Consider the following 19,781-nt stretch of genomic DNA (forward strand, 5'->3'; position numbering starts at 1 on the left):
CCCTGCCTTGTCTTGCGTTGCCTCGCGTTGCTTCGTCTTGCTTTGTTTTTTTTTTGCCTGCTGGCATCTCCCGTATGTTGTGACTTCCTTCCTCGCTCCCGTATTACTCCGTGCACGCAGCGAATAATAGCGACAGCAACGGGATAAAAGAGAAGAGTCTCTCTCTCTCTTTCTCACTTCCTTGCACCTCTGCCTGTCTTGACGGGGAAATAAATAAAATCGCATTTCTTGGGATGAAAATTGTTGGAATTTGTCTTCCCTCGACTCTCGAAGAATGTACATGAAAAATTAAAGCTATATGTTTTTTGTCGCATTGTTTTGTCCACAGTTTGATGACCTTTATGCGCCGGGAGAGATTAGGAATTGTAGGCGCCAGTACAGATAGATACTATGGGGGATCAGCCAATGTGGAATAGCTTAAAGAGGATATAAGGCGAGTCGCGGTGGCGCCGTGCTCGAGAATTTACACGACATACCTCTGGCGAGTTACAGCACATAAATGGGTACGTAAATCATGCGCGTAAACAGCCACGTTATATGTATAGATAGAGGCGTTTACTCGGATGACAAGCGACCCGTGAAGCGCCGCCGCCGCATCGGCGAGCTCATTAAGTAATCGATATTATTTTACGATGAACAGAGAAACCCTTGATAGAACACTTACGATCTCGACACGGACACGCGTACTCCCGGGACCGCTCTTCTTACGATGATTAACTGAAGTTGTGGGATTTATCTCTCCAATTTGTAACCGACGGAAGAGAGAGAGAGAGAGAGAGAGAGAGAGAGAGAGAGAGAGAGAGAGAGAGGGGGGGAAAGCATCACGTTTCTTGCGACCGTTTACATTCTGATAAAAAGCCCCGTTATAATTTCGGCTACTCTGAATTTCGATACCACGTTTCAAAATAATGTTTCATTGTCACAAGTATCGAATAATGTCGAATTGTGATAATTAAAACGAAGTATATATCTAAGATACTGAGATTATATATCTATTTCAAACATAGGGTAACGAAAAAGGAAAAAAAAGAGAAAGTGTGTCGCAACGAAAGCTACTGGACTACCTGAGACACCCGACATCATAAATCACTTGTCAAAATACACTCGGCTGTAAGAAACAGGACATTCGGTCGACTCCGCTTTTAATAATTGCCGATGATGAATCGGCTGAGTCTAAGTCTAACGAGCCTGACAATGACAACAACAACAGCTGTTTCTCGCCCGATCCCATCGAAATGACATTCCAAAAGAATTTTGTGTTTCTTTTATAAATCTAGAATCTCGCTTTCAATAAACATAAATATGATAAGAAAATAAAAACAACTCGGTTTATTTTTCAGAATTCGGATAACTTTCTGATGTGTAAGTTAATTTAATCATATCTGCCGTAGTCGATAATTACTTATAATGTTATAATGGATTTTTAGATTCAGAGTTTATGACTAAAGGGATGCGCAAAAAGATGAAGAATAGAAGGAACGCTATGAACGGTTTGTAACAAAAAAAAAGGAAGAAAGCGCAATGGAGGGCGATTGGGAAAGAGAGCGCGAAAGAATTATCTGTATACTTTCTTTCATGTCGCGCACCGTGCGAAGCAGTTAAGCAAAGGTCACAAGTTGAGCAATCTGTCCATTTATCGGTGCAAATAACGCTTGCGGCATGTATACGATACAGACGACGGAGGAGAGGTTGATGAATCTTTCGTCGGAGCGCGGCTGTCCTGGCCAAGCTCCTTCGTCTTTCCTCAGTCAGAATCCACGAATGGAAACGAGAAATCTCTCTCCTTTCGGGCAATCGAAACTTCCGGGAATAATTGGATAAACGTAAAAAGAGATAAAAGCGTCGGCCCCTGCCGGGGACCGGATTTGAGTAAGCGCGGTAGCTACGGCGAGGGAGTAAAGAACATGCTGTGGGGCACGGCAGGAGAACGGAGGAGGAGTATACGAGGTGAACAACAACGTGGCGAGGAAGGAGGAACGAGAATATGCATAGTATTGGGGTGTGGTGGTAAGGCGCAGGGGGAGAGAATGAGAGAGAGAGGGAGGGAGAGAGAGAGAGAGAGAAACTGTTGGAGCCGAGCCGGGCCGGGCTGGACCGTTGGTGAGTGAGCGCGCGGCCGGTAGAAAAAGAAGATGAGCCCATCGGTGTACGCGCGTAACATACGACGGAGGGGGTCGTAAGAAGAGTGAAGAAGAGCCCCGGAGGGAGTCCCTCGCTGAAGGAGGCGTGCGGCGCCACGGTGGGTACCGACGCGACGACTCGGTTGCGACTATAAGTAAGTCTCGCGCGGCGCGCCGCGACTTAATGCCGTCGCCGCGTCCGTGGCGCCAAGAGGAAGGCCCGTTGGCGACGACGATAAACCTCCTTCTCGTGCGTTCCCCGCGACTACGAAGGATAGGAGAGAGCGAAAGAAAAGAGAGAGGGAGGCACGGTGAACTTATATTCCGTAGGATGGTGTGGATCGGCGACAGTACAGATAACACGTGGCTGTCAGTCGCTGCTGCTATTGTATTGGGTTTCGTCTGCCAGTGTTGATCAGTGATCGGCGGTAAACAGCGGTGTTTGAAAATATTGCGACAGCTTGAAATTTTTCGCGCTATGACATTGTGCCAACGTTGTATTTTTCTTAACGAAAAATAGATGGTTATAAGGTTAAATCGGACGATTACCGTCGTGAGATCTGTAATATCGTGTGTACATAGTGTACCGAGTGGCAGAGACGAAAAAGAACATTCTGGGAAGTGGTGCTCGCGCAGAGGGTGGTCTCACCGTTTCGCACGTCGTGGAACGTCATTATTTTTCATTTGATCGCGTACAATCACCTTGACAATCATCTGTAATCACACTTTGCAGTCAGTTCGCTCCCGCGTCAAGTGACAGCATGTCCGGGATTCTCTACACGCTGCTTGGCCTCGCGGCCAGCACGAGTCTGCATTGCGCCGTACGTCGCGAGATCAGCCCGTGCACCTGCCGACAAGAGGAGTTTCCCAGTCCCGTTATCAACCAGCCGGCGGTGACGGCCGCGTCTACCAGCGGGGTCGTCAACGTGAACAACAATGCTGGCGGGGGGGGGGGGAACGGGGGGAGATGGAGGAAACGGTGGTAGTGGCCATCACCTAGGGGAGCGTATTGAGGTATTATGTGAGAAGATGAAGTCGTTTGACCAATTGGCCGAGGCATTGAGCGGTAAATTCACCCCCGAGCAGCAGATCACCCTGCGAGTGGCGCATTCGAATCTGCGCGACATATCGCGCCACGACTTCAAGGAGTTGCGTATGTCTATCACCCGACTCGAGCTGAATCACGATCATCTTGGGTAAGTGCGACGGATCGAGTGATCCGTCGATGAACTTCGTTGCCATTGAAAAATTACTAATGCGTGAACGATGATCTTGAACAGTAAGATTATGTCGAAGTGCCGAAGTCTTCAACGAAGAGACGTAAAGAATCATGGGGGGACGCGCGATAATGACACGATTTATCAGTCACGGTTACTACAACCCGCTGTGTATACAGTTGTGTAGAGATAACGATGGTTTCGGAGATCATCTGTATTTCTCACAAGTGCGGTAAACATTAACTAAGCAACTTTTCTGTAATCAGCATTCTTTCGCTATACGTCAGATTATTTTTTTTTAATCAGTTAAAGATTAAGATACTGGATTAATTCAGTATGGATTGACATAGGACTTGGAGGAAGGCTTGACGGTAAAGCCGATTATCAAGTTGAGTTTTTTTTGCAGAAAATTTGACGAATCGACTGAAAAGTCAAATGACCTATTTGACTGTAGACTATAGTATAATGTTATCAGTAATTTAATATCAGAAAACTGCCTACAATTTTACCTTATTTTAATAATGTTACAAGGATTATAATTCTCCCTGCTTCTCATCAGTCTTAACATGGAACATTTCTATATAATAATTTTATTAAACCGAAACAATACGGAATATTATATATATTCATACAACTTGATATATGAGAGGAAGTAGAAAGGGCGGAGCATAATCTGTATCGAAATCCCACACAAAATTGAAAAATTTCGGTGAAGTTTGAAAACTGATTTTTATATATCTCTCACAGATCTCAACTTTATCGGTTGTTAGACTTTGTATACATACTAATTAATTTTAACATGGATGACCTAGTAAAAAATCGAAACGTCATTTTTTATTTAGTTGTGATATAATTTAAATTTATAATAACAGTTAAGAGAGAAAGAGAGCTTTATAGTGAATATAATTAAAAAAATTTTTTTAATTTGTAATAAACAGACTATTAGGTTCGTAGCCCTTTATTTATTTATTTGATTGAAAAATGCAGGCAAATTGAATGGTAACGAAATGTTGGAGACGTGGTGCACGTCTGTCATCCGTAGCCGCGTACTCTGTCGCGTAGTCTCCGTCTGAAGTGTGCCACACACGTCGATACGGTCGGCCAGTATCTTTGCAAAAGGTCATCGTCTGCTATTGCGGACATTGAATGGAAGCATTTGTATATGTATAACAAAGAAGCGATCTTAATTCCCACAATGAGTATTTGCGAAGGCGTTCGCGGCGCCATTGCGTACACGTTTGAACTTTCGTCGAGGTGTACGCTGAGAAAACTACCGTGAACGGTGGATCATCACTAAAATCTTACAGCTAATCGTCAAGCTTGATTGTTAATTCCAGACACTTTATAATACGATAGTCCGTCCATAAGTTCGTTTATAATTATCTGCAGGTTTCTCGACTGCATGCGTCATGAGTTTTTCTTTATATAGCTCCGGCCAGTATTATTACTCTCTAAATTCTTTGAAGTGAAATCTCACTCTAAAAAGTGAAAATTGAGTCTTGAAAAAGAATGGCTCAATTTTTAATTTGTAAGAGTGAGAGTTTACTCTTCAAAGTGAGATTCACTCTAAAAGTTTTAGACTTTTAGAGAGAAGGGGTAAAGCTGTAACAAAACGTGACAACAAGCGTGATATGTTGACCAGTACACAGCGGAAGCAGGATATCGTTGCATAATGGTTTTATCATGGAGATTGGTGAAGAAAGGCGATAAATCGTCTCAATATACGTCTCGGCGAATTCGGTGTAGGAGCTCTCGACCGAGACGATTGCTAGTTTTCCAGTCCATACGTTTGGCTCTCGTTCTGTATTATTCATCTTTCCTCGGTATAATGCCCGCAGTGGCCATCATCCTTTACGAGCGACACAAAGGACGAGTTACCAGTCTTCCTTGATTATCCTGCTGCGCGTATCTCGCATTAAAAAAAAAAAGATCGACGGTCCTTGAGGACTATAGGTATGTCTCTTTTATAGGAATGCTAAGTATCCTCGCGAGACAGTGGGAGAAGGGACGGGACGTAAGAATGAAATCTTAATCGTGCCTGACCTCTTCACACGAGTTATCGCGGAAAGTTGTGTGTGTTTACCGTCGTGGAATAATTAAATAACGAGTCGCAGTGAGCCAACGCTAAGTGTATAATCGAACGATAACGTCTGGCGCGTCGCCACTTTTTCAGGGCCCCTCATTGGTTCAGCTCGTTGCTCTGGTCACGTATTACTACACAAATGATAAACAACGTTGTAATAGAGGAAAATATGAAATACTACTGCTCTTTGGTGCTAATATAAAAATCAGATCTTTCAAACAAACATCACGAGCGCGGAAACGCCGCTCGCGTGATTACCGTATATCGCATATCGTTTTCCTAAAGTCAAGGACCCGTGAACAAGTGTGCAATCACGATTTGCAGGGTCGTGGACGGTGACGTTTTCGCTGGTCTGGGTCGTACGCAGTATTTGAGTCTCGCAGACAATGAGGTACCTTCGATACCAAGGCACATTTTGACGCATCTTTCACTGCTACGAACTTTAGATCTCAGCAGGAACCGGATAAACCGCATCGATTTAGATGACTTCAAGGTAAGTGATTAGATTACTTTAGAACTCGTGCGCTATGAAAGAAAGGGATCAAAATAGAGAGAAGGTCGTTGGCACAATAGATCGTAAAACTGTTCTTTTAAGCAGAACTTTATACCGTTTATTTTTTTTCCTCCAATTTGCACAAAAAAAAAAGGAAAAATGAACCGTGCAAGAAGTTCACTTGAAAAGAACAGACTTTATCTATACTCGCCCAATCAGCTACGTGTTATGAATGTTTTGCCAGGAAGATCCTGTATTTTGCAAATCTGAAAGTGCGCAAATTCTCAAGTGTTATTATGATCAAAGAGCGGAAGTTACTATTAAAAGTCTAAGAAAGACGATTTTGTATTTAAAAGAGATGTTATTAATAGAAGATAAAAGAAAAAAGAATCTTAAACTTGAATAGTCAGTAGAAAGAAGAAAAGAGATAGCAAACTCATCACACAACGTCATGATTTAATGGCCTTTTTTTATTTTAGCACAATCCAACACTTCAGCATTTGGCCATGGCTGGAAATGCGATTTCTGAGATGACCCCGGGTTCGCTGCCGCCTCTAGTGAAACATTTGCATGTCGGCAGGAATCGTTTGAACAGCCTAAATCATACTCTAAGGTATCTTTTCTCGTAAGGTATCTTTTCTCGGTTCGAGCATGAAATTAGAATGGATTATTCAAGTTTTAATATTACGATTAATTACATTTAATATTACGAAAAATTATAAACTGCAATGTTGACAAAAGTATAATTTCCATTATCTTTGAAACTCGTATTCATAGTTGAAAAGCTACAGCAGCATCTTACCCATCCTGTTTACTTATCGTTTAGACACTACACGTCTCTTATCTCATTCGTTCTGTCTATGATTGAGCCATTGCATTGCGAATCGCTGATTAAAGGAAATTCCCTGCGTGGACTATTGATCATCGACCTTTAAAATTGCACTTGGAAATCTGTGATTCTACGTGTTCGCTTGGCGACGAATATACGTGGAGCACAGAGCAAGATTTAGTCATCGCGATTTAGCCACGTGCCCCATTTGTTTGCTCTTTGCAGAGATTTGAATCAACTCGAGTGGTTGCTCATTAATTCTAACGAGCTCACGTCACTCGATGGCGAGCTACCGTCGTCCGGCCACAATCTCAAGATGCTTTACGCCGCGGATAACAAGCTGACGCATCTTCCGGCCGAGTTCCGATACCTTCACCGTCTGGAGACTCTCTTTCTCCAGCAGAACAAGATCCGAAATCTCGATGGCACTCTGCAGAAAGCCAGGCGCCTAAAGTTCCTGGAGCTCTCATATAACGAATTGCAAGAGGTATTTAGTTCGCCACGTCATGCGAGATTCTTTTTAAGCTTCAACTCCGATCGTGTATACTCGATTTCATAGCCCGAAAGTCGACATGTACTACGTAAAATGTTTATTTGTTTATACGCGAGAACAAAATTTTGTTGTCTAAATTGTAGAAAGTTTTTTTTATGCTGAATACAGGGGTACTAAAGGACATATCTTGGAAGACACTAATTATTTACTCTTTAATTTTTAGATTTTTCGAAATCCTTTCTGTCAAAGATAGGGGAGATTATCATACTAATTAATTTTTTAACAATAAGATTTTTAATGTTAGCTGCTCAGTTATATTACTACAGTTAAAAAGTAATTTTGTTGAAGAGGATTCCAAAGAGAACTGAAACGTTCAAAAATAAAGATTTTGTGCAATGGAAAGTAATTAAAGTTTTGTAATTGAATCGTTGGTCACGTCTGCTTTGACTCTCATTAGCTTTGAATTGATTGTTTATTTTTATTTTAAAGATTGAGAGTTCGTTTTTAAATTTTATTATATATTTTTAAAAAGTAATATAAGCCAACATAAAACATTTTATTATTAAAAAATAATTAATGTGTTTTAAGGTACATGTTTTTAGGTACCACAGTCTTCTCTTCGATAGAGAGGGAGATTTCGAGGAATTTAAAAGTGAGAGAGTAAATCTACGAAATTGCATCGTCAGGCGAGTGCATTCGGAGCGCACGTGCTCTCGAATATTACGCTTTAACGCGTGCGATACGACGGGGGTGTCGGAGGAGGCAAAAGCGCGCCGTACATTGAGCCAATTACCGCGACGTAACGTAATTATTACCGCCTTCCGCCTGGCGGAAGGATCTCAAGTCGGCACTCGAACGAAACAGACGGACGTATTTCACGTCGCGGCTTTCTCATTCAAATTACGTGACACATCGACTCGAATGGCGTTAATTAGATTGCGCAGTTTACGCACATATTATATTATGAATAGAAATTCAACAGACGTCTAAATTATGCCTCTTTAGCTGAACGCGGACGATTTCTTAGAAGCCGAGATGTTGGAAGACCTCGAGCTCGGGCACAATTCTCTCAAGTCTCTCGGCGGCGCGGACGGTGATGGAAATGGAAGTAGCGCTCTTTATCCCCTCAGATCGTTAAAGTGCCTGAACTTGACGAACAACGAGCTCCGTGAATTTTCTCTGGCTTCCTTGCGCGGTCTACGTGAACTTAAATTGCTCGATCTGTCGAATAACCGGATCGCCAGACTCCACAGAGGAAGACCGTCCTCCGAGGTAAGTATCTACGTCATCCGATACTTTATATATTTACGTCATCATCGAGACTGTTTACGGCCTCTGATCTGACGATCGGTCGAAATCTATTCTTGATAGAGTCCGAATGAAACTTTTACCGAAACTGAAAACGAACACTCATTACGTGTCAGTAGTTTCGACTGAAACCATATAGCTCTTTTTCACAAATATTAATTTTAATATGTGTAATTGTTTCATAATAATTAAATTATGATGTTTATGAAGAAGAAATATATATATTCTTTGGCCAAAATTGACACACAACCGAAATTTCGATTTTCGATTTCGGCCGAAATTTAATTATTGTTTCAATTATGAGATATTTACGAAGAAAAAATATATGATACATAGGTATGTCTATAGCCTTTATAGGATTCCTATTTTTTAATTTTGGTTTCGGTTTCGGTTGAAATTGACATGTAGACGAGTGTTTCGGTTCGGCAAAAGTTTCGGTTGGACTCTAATTCTTGATGTCCGCAGAATTTGGTGGAAGAGGAGGGCGAGGAGATTGCAGGGAGCACTATCCAAGATCTGCGCCTTCAGCATAACGAGCTGCGTAGTCTAGACGGCTCTCTGTTCCTAGGCATGAAAGAGCTGCAGAAGCTCAATCTTAGCCACAACGCGCTGGGCCCCACGATCGGACCGCGCGATTTGCGCGGTCTCGACGGATTACGCGTGCTCGACATTTCGCACAATCAACTCACCACCCTCGAGGATACATCGGAGGTAAATATAAAAGTCCGCTCGAATTTCCTTTTTGCTTTCCCTTTTTTTTTCTTCGTTCGATATGCGATATAATCATGTACCAATCGTACGATGGTGATTTAGACGTGGCTACCGTCGCTGGAGGAACTGAACGCGTCGCACAATCGCCTGGTTACGCTGTCCGGTCGAGATTTTCGCGGTTTCCCGGTGCTCTGCTGGGCCGACGTTAGCATGAATCAAATACGTACTCTCATGCCGGAGCTGGTGGCTAATACACGATGCACGATTCACGGAGTCCCCGACGTGCTACGTATATACCTTCAAGGTGAGCTTATATTAGATACACTCTCTCTCTCTTTCTTTCAAAGCGTCCCTCTTCGCAGCCTTTTAGTATCATATTTAACGCTACCGCACGTATTTCTATTCATGCACACAACAGATTGTTTATAATAACATTATATAATAACAAATATTAGAATTGATATTGCGCTATTTAAGACTCTTCCTATCGTACATCTCTTATCGATCTGAAGAAAAAAGACAACAACGAGAAAAAGTGATTTATCTTTTTTTTTTTAAATATTCCAGATATATCCATATAATGTTGCTCGATAAAATAACTCTTAATTATAGACGACAAGACACGTGAATTTAATTTTGATATAACATAATCGCATTGGTGAGAAAAAAAGGCGCAATGTTATCGATATTATTCGGCCGGTACGTGAAAGATTCGTCATAGACGAATGGTAGGTAATCGAGTTAACAGTCGTAAAGGAGACTATGATTCCCATAGGAATCTCCGGTCGGTGAGACAACTGTTCGTTCCGCAGAGAATTCTGATGTCTCACAAGCGAATATTCAATTTAATAAACTATAAATTTCACACTATACTGGAATAAATATCTAAAGATATATTCATTCTAATTTTATGAGACTGCACAATTTAGTACTGCTTTCCTGCTTTTTTTTCGCTAATATTGTTTCTTTTTTGACTAGGGGCTGTTCGACAGTATTTGATGAATGATTGATGAACGATTAAATTCAATTAGATATTAATAGAAGAGGATAGTACGATGAGTGGCGCCAGCGGCATCGCATAATTAATAAACACCGCTTGTAAGGTCCAGCGTGGACAAACAAACGGTGGGAAGGCGAGCAAGGGGAGAAAGAGTGAGAGAAGGGACTGATGAAGAGAGCAGCCGGGCGCGAAGAGGACGGAAAATAAATTACTGGCTGATAATCGCCTGGCTCCGTTCGGTTCCCGAGGCGTACATTATTTGTTACAACGGTTACATTTCTCGCGATAACCCCCGCTGCGGCGCCATCTCGATTTATTTATTGTATACCGGCGTCTGTCTGTTGAGCTTTGTTATTGTTAATGTATCGACTCTGTCTCTTTGCAGCCACGCTATCGTGCTCAATCCCGTTATCTCCTTAGCTGCAGGTCTCAGCTTCTATTTGACACTTTCTTTCCTTGCTTCGCTTACGATTTCGCATCCGGGAAACTCAGGGGACTCGCGACGAGAATTGTAACGAAAAGTTCAGGAAAGCCTTTGAACCGCGAATGTGACAATTGCTATTAACGATTGATATTGCAGCTATGCAATCTTTGTTATCACAGCTGGCGCCACATTGTCATTAATCACGTGTGTTTTTACGATAATTTTTTTTTGCGATAATTTACGATCAAAATACTGTGACTTTTGAATTTAGGGCTGAGATATAGCAAAATATATTGTATAAAAGCACAAGATACCACAGGAAAACGAAAAAATCAAATCGCCCGTGATGCGTGAACGGGCAAGCTACATGTATTTCTCATATCTTATTGTTGCTCCACTTCATCGTGTGTCACGCGGTAAGCCCTTACACTCACACGCACGCTTTGTTGTTCGCAGATAATCCCGTGCTGTGCGACGCCGGTCTGGTCGACTTGACCGTCGCGCTTGAGGTAAATCACGCCAAGGTTTACGGGGTCGGCAGCGATTGTCCAACCACGACAACGCCCGCGCCGTTGATGACGGTCGAATTGACGTCGGCGCTACCACCGGCGCTTCTGCAGTTGGCCGCCGCGGCGGCCGCATCCAGGAGCAACGTGTCCTTCGCTGCTACTCTCGAGTAAAGGCTCCAGCGTCGCCGCGGTGCGTGCTGGCCCTATGAGAATAATTGCGCGAGCACCACATCGAGCAGGGTGAAGATCCGACGATGAAAAGGAGGAGAGATCTGAGAAATTCGCGCAAGAACTTAATGTCTTCGTTTGGACGAGACGGCGAGAAAGGCGCGAGATAGACCACCAAAGTATGAGCGGAGCAATTGTTAGAAACGACACGCCGTCTCCGTAAACACCCATTGTAGTGCGCATCGCGTGTATGTACATGAAATGTAACATTCTCGAGGATACTTTCGAGCATTCTTGGAGAATTTCGTTTTCCCAGGTGATTTCGAAGGTGGCGGTGTGTTTGTGCGTTTGTCTCGGCACAAAAATAGAGAAGCGATTTTGCGCACTCGGTAATTAAGCCGCCGAGAGAAGCACCTTCTTTTAGTCGTAGCAAGTCCCGAGACGGATGATAAATATGTATACTTAGGAGAAATCTTGCGCGTCCAAAAATATCCCGTTGGATATTCGAACGAGGATCACTCGTTTATTTGATAATGGAGTCTTGAAATAATTTGAGAAAAATTCAAGATCCAGATTCCGTACGTTGTAAGAGGAAACGAATTGTACTACGTACTAATAAATTATATTCACTTTTCTGTTCGGTAACAGATAAAGTCCTTACATGCCCACGCATTGTAAATAGTCTTCACCGGCGAAAATTTCCGCGTTTATGTAGAAGTAAGTCTTAAATTTTCCTCTTCGTTGAGCGCGCGAAATAGAGAATGGCCGACGTGTCGACGAAATTCGATATCGCATCGATCCACAGTGGCGATTCATTCTTATATTCGCTAAGTATCAATTCGCTCTTTTTCGCTTAAACGTATGGCGTTCTCGACAGATGCAATGCAATTTGCAATGCAATTGCATCCGCAATATGACAAAGCAATAAAAATATATATATTGAATATCATTGTATTTTGGAAAGGCATGTACAGTCGGTACAGTGTTTCGAACCCACAGCGGAAATATGTTAATCATCGTTTTTTCTGATAAGTTTCAGACATATCACAGAGCGACGTGATATAAATGAAGGAATAACAGCAACATTTTACAACGTGATAACTCGCGGAAGACTTCGGTCTTCACTCAAGTTTCTCGATGGTCATGTATATGCAAATGAATTCCCGACGGGTCAATGGAGCAAATGAAATCTGTTAACTTTATGCCATTGGCATGGGCAGATTGGCAGTGGGCGATCAATTGACTCCTTCGTTAACTCGTGCCAATAGGGACGAATTGTTATCAGCGTGCCTCTACGCATACATAATGGGATCAGCCCGTCCGTCATCCGCGTACGGTGTTCGGTATCCATGCGCGCGTAAATAATAATATTACGGTAAATATAGCGTCCGTTCTTCCGAAAGATTCGCGAAAAGAAACACCCCATGAAGCATTCTTCCCTTAATCAATATTGTAACATTAAATTCGTTAATTGTAAATCAAAGGTTTCGGCTAAATGTAACACGAAAATTTGCAAGATTCTTAAAAAGATTACCGTGCAAATGGCGCCATTTTGACTCGAGATCATTAAATTTATTACGTTCATTTTTTTTCTACCAATGTAGTTTAATTTTTATTTAACTCTTTTTCTAGTTCTAAGAATTATAAAAGGATGAAGAGTAAATTGAATTACTCTTCATTCGAGATTAAAGTTAATCTACATTGGCAGAAACAGGCATTAATCATATATTTTAAACTGGCATGATTAGTATCTCTTGATTTTTCACATACTATATAGATATATATATATACATTGCAGAAGGCAGCCAATAGCACGACTGCTAGCTTAATTTTAGCTAAAACTCAAAATCAAAATAATTTATCTCTATTAGGTATTTTAATGAAGAATAACTTTACGTCGTGGAGAGGCATCGCGAGAATCGTGAAAGAAATGATCAAGTATTACAACGAGCAAATATAACGCCTATCTAATAAGTATGCAAGTATATGAAATATTATTAAAGATAATCACGCGGTATATTAACGTTAAGGTCCAAATATCGTACTGATTTTACTTATAAGTGAATTTCTCGCGATGTCTACGACGACGCAATGTTACATGTGTAGGTACCATATATATATATATATATATATATAATCTTTTATGACTTTTATGACAAAATAAAAATTGAAGGAGAAACGAAAAAATATACCGCTGTAATGGTGATATATATATATACATATAATTAAATAAAACCGTGCCGACGTTTAGACAGTGTCATATGTTACATATCTTATACATATACAATTTATTTTAGGTATCTAAACTTTATTAATAAAAAGCACTCTCGCAATGAGAAGTACAATATGTTATTTCTTATCTTAAAAAAATATCTATTTTACAAGCTATTATAATTAACGATGCATTACATTTATAATTTTATAATTTTTTAATTATAGTTTTATAATTTTTTTCTACGTTTTCATGTAATGCTTTAAAAATATACTTCGTACTTGATAAAGTAACAAAGTGATATCCGAGACTCTGGAACGTTCAGAAGAATCCTTTATAACGCTTAGTTCATTGAAATGCTCTTTCTTTATTCTCGGTTCAATTTGTTCGACTGAAATGATGATTAACTGTCTCAACAGTGTTAACTAATTATATTTGTTATTCCAGATTTAATTTAGAATGTTACATACCTGTCCAGTGATTATCACTGTATGATAATTGAACAAAGTATTTATTCTTTGCCTCTTCATTGTTTTGGAAAAAGGACATTTTTATGAACTGACAATCCTTATCCTCTTGAAGACTTATATGTATATCCAAGTGTACTTTGTAATTGAGACATGCACGTTTAATGGCATCCCATTGTGAGATTTTCTTTTTCTTCCTTTCTTCTACTTCTGCAAACATTAAAATGAAATAAGAGTAGGTTCGATTGGGAGAGAAACAATGCAATACTGAACTTGCAGATTCAAATCCAAGTAAAAGGATATACTTACCGTGTTGTAGATCTACCATTTCCAGCAACAAGGCTTCTCTTCGTGCCTTTGCCTTTTCCAACTCATCCTTCACATCCTCCTGTGACTTTATCATATTTGATATCTTCTTATCTGTTATTTTTTGTTGTAATATGACAGAGTCTATGTCAGATTTTGCTGTGCTAATTTCCTGTTGCAGCTCTGACATCTTATCCGTGTAGACAGATTTCTTTTTATTACAATCTGCAAAACAAAGACAAAAGATTGCTCTTGTTAGTCCAGTTCCACCAATGTAAGATTAACTTTAATCTTGGTTCAACTTACTGTTTACCCCTTTCTAATTTTTAGAATTCTTAGAAAAAAGATAAAGAGTAACCGAGATTAAAGTTTAATTTTACATTGATGAAACTGGGTCTTGTACTTGTAAATGAGTTCTCACGAGTAACTTCTTGCTACGTGTAAGTTTGATTTTTTTCACCGATAGTCTTCGACAGTTTGCAATTACAAAAGCACATAGGGGACTGTACCCTTTTCATAGAGGTGCTTCTGCTCGATTCTGGCGTCGACACGTAGCCGAAGCTCTCGACACAACGATATCCATTTATCCTTAATGTTGTCTTGGAAGATGTCATTTTGGAAAATGTCAAGTATATTGCACTTAAATCCCTCAATAGCCATTGCACTCGCGAACAAGTTCGAGTAAATAATAACTATACTTCAGTCCAGTTGTATGATTTACTCCAGTTATAACCATATAACTGTTGCGTTGAGACGCGTTCAAAATATTTTGAATAGCAGTGGCGCCAACGTCGCGTCACGAACGTCGCTAGAATTCCAAGTCGATAAACTGGCGACTGGCGAGTATTTTTACCAACTTCCCACTACACACGACTCTAGTTCGCAGTTTTTCGAATCAGGTGGCGCTGAAAATCATTTCTTTTCTCGTACGTTCGATTCAAAAAAGAAACCGCAAATTCGTTCAATGTCTATTTCTACCAATGTAAAGTAACTTCAATAATACTTTTAATTACGCTATCTTTTTCTAATTTTTAAAGCTAGGAAAAAATAAAAAATAAAATTGAAATTCGTTTTTTTTTTGTTTATTCGCATTCACAAGTCTCTGTCCATATTAATCCTCAATTGAGATAGAGTGCTATAAAAAAATTATAAAGAAACAGCATAAGTCCCATATATTAAAAAAGAAAAAGTTGATTGGGAAGAGTACAATTAACCACAACTCAAGCGAAATTAATTTCTTACAAAAGGATTTCTCTACCCAATCAGATACAAAAACATAAAACTCGCTGTAAAAAGATCTAAATATTTCAAAAATAAAAATTATTAAGATCTTTTTTAACTTTACATATATTTTATGATTTTGCATTTATCATTTTATTTTATTTTGAAGACAAAAATATGTGGACATTACACTTAGTACCTACATATATCATGAATTATTTTTAATATATATTGCAATAAAATAAATCATGTATATCTGATAGGTATAGATTATTATAATTGTTTTTTGTAATTATATTCTGAATCTTTGTACGTAAAACACTATAATTATAAATGTAACATAATTATAATAAATTATTATATATTACACTGTTTTGTTGACAGGTACAGTCTGTAAGACTAACTAAATGTAAAAATACTGAGTCTCTTTAGATAAAATGTGCAACGAATATTTGGCACTTAACTTTGGTATTTACCGAATATTCGGCAGTCATATGCTGAATAACCGAATATTCAATGAGTATTAGGCACATTTAACCTTTAAACTGTATACTAATGCAAATTCGCACCATGAACATTTTTAATTTGCTGACAGCTGTGCATGAACAGTTGCCGCAGCTTATCCACTACGTTAAATATGCTCTTTCATTAAAATTTGAGTGTACCATTGGATTTGTAAGAAAATTATACCTCAGAAAAGAATGATTTTAAAGAAATTTCTGTTTTAATCCTCAAGAGATAGGGACTTGCAATTAAAAATGTCAAATCCCAATTCGCACGTATACCATTAGTAGGTGCTCAAGGAAATTGTATGGTTTGAAGATTAATAAAAACAGTGGATGCTTGATATTCCCACTTATAATTAGTATAGCTCAAGGTTTGTTTGCGTCGCATACTCCCCAACATACTCCTATCATAGTTTTTACTCCAACGCGCTAATTAGAGAGAGTAGGAGCTATGACAAAACAGCGATGAAGTAGGAATGTTAACAAACAGGACTGGCAAAAAACATGTAAGAGTTTAAAAACATGCTTGAATATTATTTTTAATGTTTTAAACATGTTTTTTTATAATGTTTAAAGCATATTTGAAACATTAAAAACATATTTAAGAAGAAACATGTTTTATTCTTAAAAAAAAGTCTGCCAATCCTGGTAACAAAAATAAATACTGAAACATTTCAAGTAAAAAATACCTATTGTTGATAGCTCTAGTATAACAAAAAAATATATGTTTTGATGTGTTCGTCTCTGATTCTAATGAGTTTTTAATATATTATTTTATAGATGAAAATGAGATATACATATTTTTTGTGTTCAATTGCACCTTTAAAGAGTTTGATCATCTTTTGCGAGGGGTGTGCGGTAAGGGAAGCGATTCTTCTATTTATACATAGAAAAGAATGAGACGAAGAATGAGACAAATGAAATCCAACACTGTATATGTAATATTGAACTTTTATGCAAATCGTAATATTTCCATTAAAGTGAACAAACTCCTTAAAAGGTGAGAACTTATAAAAATCAGAGAAAATACTTTCATGCAGTCTTTTGTTAGATTATGCAATGTAGAAGGTACTCGTTTTTAGTGAAATTATTTTCAATATTTTTTGTAAAGAGAGCGTACACTGTAGGTAAAAAAAAATCTATTCTTACGTTAAAATTATTTAGTATTAGGCCAAATACTTAAACAATATTTAATGTTCGGCCGAATAGTAAAAATATTACTGAATAGCCAGAACTGAAGTTACCCAATATTCGTTGCAATTCTACTTAAATCTATAATTGCTCGAACGATAATGAATTAATAATCGGCGCTTTTGGTTTCCAGGACACTGGCACTTCTACCACTAACAGACTTCCATCATCTTTCACAGTCAACACCTGTTTTGTATCCTTGTTTTTCGATTGCATTTTTTGTACAAGATCTGAGTCTAAGTTTGTTATCTTCTTTAAGTTGTCAGTATCAGTCATGTCGATCGATTGCAGGATATATACTGGTTCCTGAGAGGATGTAGAATCACCTTTTGTAACAGAAATTTTTTTTTAAGATACATTTACACAGTAATATATTAAAATCTATTGGTAAATACTTGCTTGTTGGTAACGTAGGGGTGCCATTCGGAGAATTGCAATTTGTTTGTTGGAAAGATGTCAATGGCGGTGGCGTAGTTTGAGTAAAAGGTAAGATTTGAGTTGGCTTCAAAAGTGTTACCTGTACTGATTCATTCTTGCTAACATCAGAATTATCTGTAACATATCAATGTCAATAACATAGACTCACAAAAAAAAGTACTCTGTGCTGGGCTGGAGACCCAGCTATTCTTATGTATTTTGAGTCGCTGAATACAAATTTGACATCAAAATAGGATCATCCAGCCTGTGTAATTATAGAAAACTCGAAACAATAGCCGCTTTCCATTTTCACACAAGTGATATTAACTTCAAAATTATGTAAATATTTTATATTCAAAATGACTTTACTACTTGCTTTGATGACAAAGTGATCTAATAATAACAAAGGTTATTAAACCTCATTTTTAATGTAAGTAATTAACTAGACTTAGTAAAATACATGGTGAGCTTATGCAGATTGTAGGTAAAAATTCTGTTGAATCTCACTTATTAGAATGAAAAGGAATGTACATTCAACTGAGTTATAACATCATAAATGAGATAATTATCTGAATTTTGATATAAATAGAAAGCAACTCATGATATTGCAATATTTCATTTTTATTTAATTCAGTGATACTCAACCTGTCTCATTCTCCTTGTTTCCCAAGCCATTTGCCTTGTTACAATCATGTTTTGTAACCTCAAGCATTATGTTCCCACAGTTATCACAAGATAAGGATTCTTTGGTATGATTCCTCAAGTGATATACCATGAATGAATCGATATCTGTAGTGTATTTACACTTATTACATCGCAGCAAAGATTTTGATGGTATTTTCTTATTTCCTGGATTTGAGTAATTCTCGTTTGATTTGGCACTGCAGGCAATCTCTTTCATCCCAGATCTCGTGATCTGCGGTGGTTGACATGGGTTTGGTTTGTCACCACTACTGCGAAGCTCTCCTTCGTTCAGAGAATACTTTTGTTCTAAAAAGCGCAGAATATGATTCCGCGTATCACGCATTTCAATTTCCAATCTATCTAGGGTGTTAACGAGGATACCGCAACTACGGCAGATCACATCTTCCTCGGTTATTACAACCATGTATCTGTAACAAGAAATCAAGCTTATTTAACATCTTGTCGGTAGGAGAGATGCAGGCCGCTTAATTAACGTAGATTCATCACCTTTCGCCAACTAATTCTCCGAGTTTCTGGATTACCCTGGCCTGCGAGTTTTGCGTTCTGCAAGAGGCCAAAGCATAAAAGCGACCCTTGACATTGGCGTCGCAGACAAAACACCGTGTTCGATTCTTCGCTTCTTCGTTGTTGTCGGCATAACTTTCTTTGTCCATCCCGAAAATGTAGGTGAAACTTATGAATTCTCGTGATTGTCAAAATCTTTAAAAGTTGCAGCAACTATAGTCTGGATTAATCTGAAATCCAATATTGAACAACCGAGTAAACGTCGTTAACAATATTGACGAATGTGCCTAAATATGTCGGCACCGGCCACCGTCATCGAAAGCCATAAGATGCTCAAATGTTTCATTTTCAGATGGTTTCAGATTACGTGTTAAGCTAGGTTACGCACAGGCGCAGTGTATATTGCTGTGATAGGCGAGGAAACAAATCTACTGAATGAACATGGGTGAACTGGATCCAATTAAACTGGATTCCGAATTCTTTCATCCGAATCAATTTGTATTTATGATGAAATTTTTTGTAAACTATTACATGCATTTATTTGCATTGTAATATGATTGTTTTTTTTGTAGGTTTTTCTTGAAATATTATCTCCATTAGATGCAAAAAATATGCGAAAAATAAAAAGAAAAATACAAAGAATGAGGAATCAAAACAAAAAAATTATGACAATAAAAATCTACGAAAGTAAATGTTTCTTTTATATATTTTACTTATTTTAACAGAAAATACCATGCTTGTTAGTGAAAGTACGTAGTTTTACATTTAATTTTTTTTAAATGAAAATGCTGTGACAAGTGAAAATGTTTTCTAATTATTTTTCAAAGACGAGAAGTATGATCTTTCTGTCAATTATTAAATGCTTCAGAAATATATTAAACAGATATAATTTGAGTA

The 19,781-nt window shown here is 38.6% G+C and overlaps 3 protein-coding genes across 3 annotated transcripts; 1 reads left to right on the forward strand and 2 right to left on the reverse strand.

The window, feature by feature from the left end:
• The first annotated feature begins 2,335 nt into the window (after positions 1-2,335).
• Positions 2,336-12,961, forward strand: ltl (leucine-rich repeat-containing larval translucida). The gene is given in 9 exon segments (XM_018509677.1): positions 2,336-3,081; positions 3,083-3,316; positions 5,745-5,913; positions 6,393-6,526; positions 6,968-7,229; positions 8,241-8,507; positions 9,009-9,254; positions 9,357-9,558; positions 11,135-12,961. Coding segments are annotated over 9 exon segments (1,938 nt in total). The 5' UTR covers positions 2,336-2,881; the 3' UTR covers positions 11,359-12,961.
• Positions 12,962-13,809: 848 nt separating this feature from the next.
• On the reverse strand, positions 13,810-15,257 carry LOC108762588 (uncharacterized). Its single transcript, XM_018509644.1, has 4 exons — positions 14,850-15,257; positions 14,344-14,565; positions 14,038-14,244; positions 13,810-13,958 (listed from the first exon to the last, which is right to left on the reverse strand). Exons 1-4 carry the CDS (start codon positions 14,998-15,000, stop codon positions 13,810-13,812), a joined length of 729 nt encoding a protein of 242 aa, XP_018365146.1. The 5' UTR covers positions 15,001-15,257.
• Positions 15,258-17,295: 2,038 nt separating this feature from the next.
• Positions 17,296-19,222, reverse strand: LOC108762586 (uncharacterized). The gene is made up of 4 exons (XM_018509641.1): positions 18,867-19,222; positions 18,321-18,787; positions 17,658-17,810; positions 17,296-17,584 (listed from the first exon to the last, which is right to left on the reverse strand). The coding sequence occupies exons 1-4, from the start codon at positions 19,031-19,033 to the stop codon at positions 17,340-17,342; spliced, it is 1,032 nt and encodes a 343-aa protein (XP_018365143.1). The 5' UTR covers positions 19,034-19,222; the 3' UTR covers positions 17,296-17,339.
• Between the last annotated feature and the right edge of the window lie 559 nt (positions 19,223-19,781).

Source organism: Trachymyrmex cornetzi, unplaced genomic scaffold (assembly GCF_001594075.2).
Source record: "Trachymyrmex cornetzi isolate Tcor2-1 unplaced genomic scaffold, Tcor1.1 scaffold309, whole genome shotgun sequence".
NCBI classification, from domain to species: domain Eukaryota; kingdom Metazoa; phylum Arthropoda; class Insecta; order Hymenoptera; family Formicidae; genus Trachymyrmex; species Trachymyrmex cornetzi.